Genomic DNA, 5,992 nt, shown 5'->3' with positions numbered 1-5,992 from the left:
ACACTCAAATGGTGTTTTGTTGTTGAGAATTGGGGTAGGCAGTCTATTGATAATGTGAACAGCAGTAAGAACACAATCACCCCAATAAGACAAAGGTAAGGAAGCTCGAAATCTCAATGCCCTAGACACCTCAAGAACATGTCTATGTTTCCTCTCAACTCTGGCATTTTGCTGGGGTCTTTTGACACAAGAAGTTTGGTGAATGATTCCATGTTTGGCAAAGAAAGCATTGCTAGTTCCATCATCAAATTCTAAGGCATTGTCTGACCTTATGAATTTGATTGTCTTCTGAAAGTGATTTCTGGCATAATTAAAGAAAGTCTCAAGAGTTCTCAGAGAATCAGATTTGAATTGCAATAAATACACCCAAGTGTTCCTTGTATGATCATCCACAATGGTTAAATTTTTTTTGTATTTGCCCTTAGTGCTGACCCTATATGGACCCCATATATCAATATGGATCAGCTCAAAAGATTCAGCAGCATGAGAGTCACTTAGAGAGTAAGGAAGCTTATTGAATTTAGACATGGGGCAGGTAACACACAGTTTAGGTTCATGTGCAGTGAGAGGTTTAACACATGGGATGAATTTGAGCTTTGTGATAGAGGCATGACCTAGCCTGTGATGCTAGAGAGTGAGAGAGTCAGTCTTATTTGCAGAGACAGACATACTAGAGCTGAGAGCATTAATTGACACATTGTCCTGTTCCAGTACATCAGAAATCTGAGAATCAAGATAATATAAGCCATCTTTCATTTTTCCTGTGCCTCTGATTTTCTGAGTGAGAGTGTCAAGTATAAGACAATACTTAGGAAAAAATTGCACTTGACATTTGTTATTTTGGGCCAGTTTCTGTATTGACAGAAGATTGTGCTTGAAAGTTGGAACACACAACACATTTTCCAGTTTCAAACCAGATTTGAGAGTTACACTTCCTATGTGTGAGATTTCAGCTTTCTCACCATTTGGAAGATTGATCTTGGTCATATGATCAACTTTCTTATATTCATCAAGATTCTGAAAAGTTGAAGTCATATGATCTGAGGCACCAGAATCCAGAATCCATTCTCTCAGATTTGTGCTGACATTGCATGAAATCATTCCTGAAAAATGTTCAAGCTCATCATCAGTTTCAAAACCTTTGTTTTGAGTCATCAGCTTGGGCATCATTTTAGCTAGTTGCTCCAGCTGTTGAGGTGTGAACAACACCCCACTGTTGTCTGTATTAGTCTGAGCTGTAGCTGCCATTTTTGGTCCACCATTCTTAGAGCTTGAATTCCATCTCTGACCACCAGTAGATTTGGATCTATTGAGAGGTGCTGAGTGATTGTGTTTGGAATGCCAACTTGGATATCCAATGACAGTCCAGCACCTGTCACTTCTATGACCCTTGAGACCACATGCTGTGCACACAAATGATCTATCAGCTCCAGCAGGCTTGCTGTACATAGCCATTGAATCATTTGCACATTTATTTAGGTTCAAGACCTCTCTCTGAGCTTCTTCCTGCTGCATAGCAGCAGCAGCAGTCTCAGCAGATGGTAAGGGAGTCATGAGAAGCAATTGACTTCTCTGAGGATTATATACCTCATCCAATCCATTCAGAAATTGGAAAAGCTTTCCTTCCTCTTTCTGAGTATTAAAAGCATTCAATAGACTTTGCACTTCTGCACTAGGATTGACAATAACAGGCAGCATATTCATAGAATCCAACTCTTCCCAGATAGATCTCAATAGGGTGTAATATTCATTCACAGGCATAGAGTTTTGTTTAATCTCAAATAGATCTTTGTTCAGTTTATATTTCCTAGATCCATTGGTTAAAGAGAATCGTTTTTCCAGATTAATCCAGATTTCTCTAGCAGAGGTCATAAACATAATAGATTTCTTGACAGAAGAAGAAACATTATAAGTGATCCAGGCAATTACCATATCATTGCAAGTGTTCCAGAGCTCAGCTTTCACATCATCATCAGTTGGTTTCTCAACTGTACCAAGAACAAATCCAAGCTTGCGTTTGGAAGATAGGTTGATCTCCATTGTTCTGCGCCAAGCTCTGTAGTCTGATGATCCTTGAAGCTTATCTACTTGTACTGAGGTAGGACCATCAGAAGGGTGAAGAAATAAAGGATTTAACATATCCTGAAAAGAGATTCTTCCACCAGCCATGGTGAAAAAAGGAATAACAGAATTTGAGAAGAAGAAGAAACAGAAGAAAGAAGAAGAGTAAGACAGAATCAAGAGAAGAGAAAGAAGGAAGAGAAGATTAATAGCAATCAGCAGATCCTATTCCATCACTGCAGTGATATGCTTTGATACCATGATGAGTAAATTCAGATTAACATTATACTCAAAGCAGAGGAATATCAGAGAAAATTTAGAGAGGGAAGAAGAAGCAGAATAATATTATGATTTCTTAATCAAACCGTTGCCACCTTACAGCCTTAATACATGCACTAAGGAAGAGAAAAGTTGGCAGAGAATCTATTACATTCACTGTACCAAAATAACAGAAAATAATAAGACAAAAAGGAATAACAGAATTGACAGCAAGGCATAATTAGCTTAGCATATTTTAGCTGTATTATTCTTAATAGTATGAATAGGTCAATTTTGTTCATTTTTATTTTGGTACGAGGTGCGTCAGACCATGATACATACCAAAGTATTCACAACTCTAAAATACTTTGCATGAGATCGTGATATATGGTTTTTAGATTTTGTTTGAATAAAAATTAATGTATGAGCACACAAGACACAACTCTAAAAAAATGAGATTTTCTGATAAAGATGATCGTACCTTGGTCACATAAATTGCCTAAAAGTATTCCAAACTTGCCTAACTTGGTATTTTAATCCCTCCAGTTGTTTTCAATTGCAACAAGTTAGATTTTATAAAGTTTTAGGACCTAGAGTTAAATAGGTTAACCTGTTACAATATGTCGAAAAAGTGAGTTAATGATTTATCCCTATTACTAACATAATATAATACTAAAATAGACACCAAGAATGACATGTGTCGCTTCTTAGTGTTGTTTCTTTCCCTCCATTTTTTTTTCACAAAAACTATTCACTTCTTTATATAATTGTGATTCACTTTCTCAAAAAAAGTATTCACCAAATCATATAATTGTGATTCACTTTCTAAAACAAGTTTTCACATATTTTTCATATATTTTACTGCATAAGATATTATATCAAGAAAAAATAATTTGAATGTAATGCAATCTTTCACTCCCAAATTCAGTAATTTTTTTTGTTTTTGCTATTACGTAGAGATAATTAACCATACATTATTATTATTATTATTATTATTATTATTATTATTATTATTATTATTATTATTATTATTATTATTATTATTATTATTATATCTCAAAAACAAAAGTCATACAACCTACAATAAATTAGTGGGAAGCCGAGATACAATCTAGGCCCCCACTCCTCTAGCTATAGCAAAGTCTACCCTAGTGAAGATATGAGCTGCAGCATGAGCCCTAATGTCTTACGTCGTCGAGAACCTCTGAATCCGCTTCAACAACGCAGCAGCCTCGTTCTCTAATTCCCTAAGCGAAGAAAAGGAGAAGGGAATGAAACCATATCCAATCGCCAGACAACGAGCTTCATACTTAACCCGCTTCCGATGAGCCGCATCAGCCACAACCCGTCCAGGAACAAAATCAGATAGCCCTGTCTGTGTCAAAGGAGAAGACCCTGTGAAGTCGAAACATACATCACGACCACGATCCCATGAATAAAATAACACATCAGCAGGTCTGAGGGCCCCGTCATTCCCTCCAGACAATCCTATGTTAACCTCCTTTCTTGCTGAAATCCCAGATCTGTAGCAAATATCAACAAATGTATTTCGAACAACATTATGCCGATATTTAATACCTACAATACCAGCACACGACACCGCGTGGTCGTCGAAAATATCCCCAGTAAAAACCCGAGAGCAAGCAGAACACTGTGTTGAGAAAGAAAACAATGGAACACCCATCCGGTAGCACAACACACATCGGTATGTCTTTGCGATTATTATTATTATTATTATTATTATTATTATTATTATTATAAATATTATAAAGAAAATCATGTCTCAAAAAAAAATATCATAATTTTAAATATAAAATTAAAATATATACATAAGATGTATGGGTACAACTTAAAATTTTTATTTGAAATAATGTATAGAATAAGAATACCTTATTGCATATTTTATAAAGAGAAATTTTTTTTTGTAAGAATAAATTAAACTATGTATTCTTATAAAACATTATAATATTTGGTAAAACTAAGAATAAATTAAACTACGTATTATTATAATATTTGGTAAAATCGTGCGTTGTACGGGATTTAAGCTAGTTATATAAGAGAATGTGACAATTTTAATTTATAAAGTCGCATGATCATATTTTTCTTATTTGTCTAATTATTGCCTCTATTTTTTTTATTATCTGTAACAAAGAAATATTTTATGTCTTATAAATAATACTTATTTATTGTACTTAAATTAATAGAAAGGAAAGTAATATTTATCAATTTTGGAGCATATTTTACTTCGTCTTATGTTAGAGACGGATAAGAAAATATGGAGAGAAACGTGTCGCCATTATAACAAACCACACGTAAGTGTAACCAAGTGCCACACATGTTGATAATTATACGTGCAACAATGCTATGTCTATGTAAAAACTCCAATTCATCATTACCCAATTATCCAATTATAATTTCACATTCATTCAAAATTCTAACCCACAATATAGAAAAGAAACTCAGCAACAGAAACTAACTAATAACGTAGCAAAACTAGAAAACTAAGCTTAAAACCGTACCATGTCACACGCAAAAGTCGAAGAAGGGCCAACCAGGCAAACCGACGAGTTCGGAAACCAGCTACCCCAACCTAGCACAACAGCCATGTACGGTGGACCTAGTGCCGAAGGCGGTGCATCCTTCGGCTTGTCTACTGGTGACCATGAGGCTTACAACACAGGGTACTATGGTGGCACACCGCAACAAGACCAACAGCTAACAGCTCATGAACAGCCTGGGGTAGACGTAGACCCTACACAGCGGCGAGGAACGACGACAGGTGAGTATGGGACTGCGGGTATAGGATTGATGGATCGGGCGAAGGAGAAGTTGGGTGAGCTCGGTGGGTTTGCGGAGGATCCTGGACATGTTAATACTACTGGTGACCATATGGAGGGTGGCAACTAGGAGTAATAGAGAGAGACTTAGTAGTTGTTCTCTTCAACTTATTTCAAATACTTATTGCTTATTTCTTAATAAATTCATATCAGATTAGACCAGAAAGATTCAAATTAGACCAGATTATAACTTTTGATTATCATTTACTTATTGTTAAATATCGTTAATTACGTATTAAAATTAAAAATTATATATATATATATATACTTTTTTTTTTTTGAAGGAATAAAAAAAAAAATTATATATTTAAAAAGTTTATAATGAGACGAATCTAACAAGATCCATTTTGATGATAGAGATGTTTTCTTGTAGGTGTATTAAAATGTAGTTGTTATCTACACTATTGCCAGGTTACTATAATGTTAAGTAATCTTATATTAATTCTTTTTTTTTTTTTTTGTGTTAAATACTTTTTGGTCCAAAATTTGATCAAATAAAACTGGATTAAAGTTAAAAATTTCTAATCTTGGAGGGCCGGAGGCCAAATCGAAAAAATTTTAGATTAACTTTTATTTCTTATATTGATGGGTGGTGGGGTAGCGGGTGTGAATTTTAAGTTGTATGCGCTTCATACCGTCTCATGCCAACTCTGTATCAATACACATATATTCAAATTTAATGTACTAATATTTAAGAAATAATTAAATAAATTACAATAAGAACTACTAATAAAAGAGATGCATTTCTCAAGGTCTAAAGAGTAATACTAATGAGTGTAATATTGAATAATTATTGGGAATTATTATAGCATATTATATATATATCGTATGTACTA

General features: G+C 34.5%; 1 protein-coding gene across 1 annotated transcript; it reads right to left on the bottom strand.

The window, feature by feature from the left end:
* Window positions 1–627: 627 nt before the first annotated feature.
* On the bottom strand, window positions 628–2,169 carry LOC145588859 (uncharacterized). The gene has a single exon (XM_081645456.1). It carries the CDS (start codon window positions 2,167–2,169, stop codon window positions 628–630), a length of 1,542 nt encoding a protein of 513 aa, XP_081501582.1.
* Between the last annotated feature and the right edge of the window lie 3,823 nt (window positions 2,170–5,992).

Source organism: Chenopodium album, chromosome 17 (assembly GCF_948465745.1).
Source record: "Chenopodium album chromosome 17, dcCheAlbu1.1, whole genome shotgun sequence".
NCBI lineage: Eukaryota > Viridiplantae > Streptophyta > Magnoliopsida > Caryophyllales > Amaranthaceae > Chenopodium > Chenopodium album.
This window is presented reverse-complemented; position numbering and strand designations above follow the sequence as displayed.

Bases quoted from the DNA above. Each gene is read 5' to 3' on its own strand.
- LOC145588859 (XM_081645456.1), bottom strand. From the start codon at position 2,169: ATGGCTGGTGGAAGAATCTCTTTTCAGGATATGTTAAATCCTTTATTT.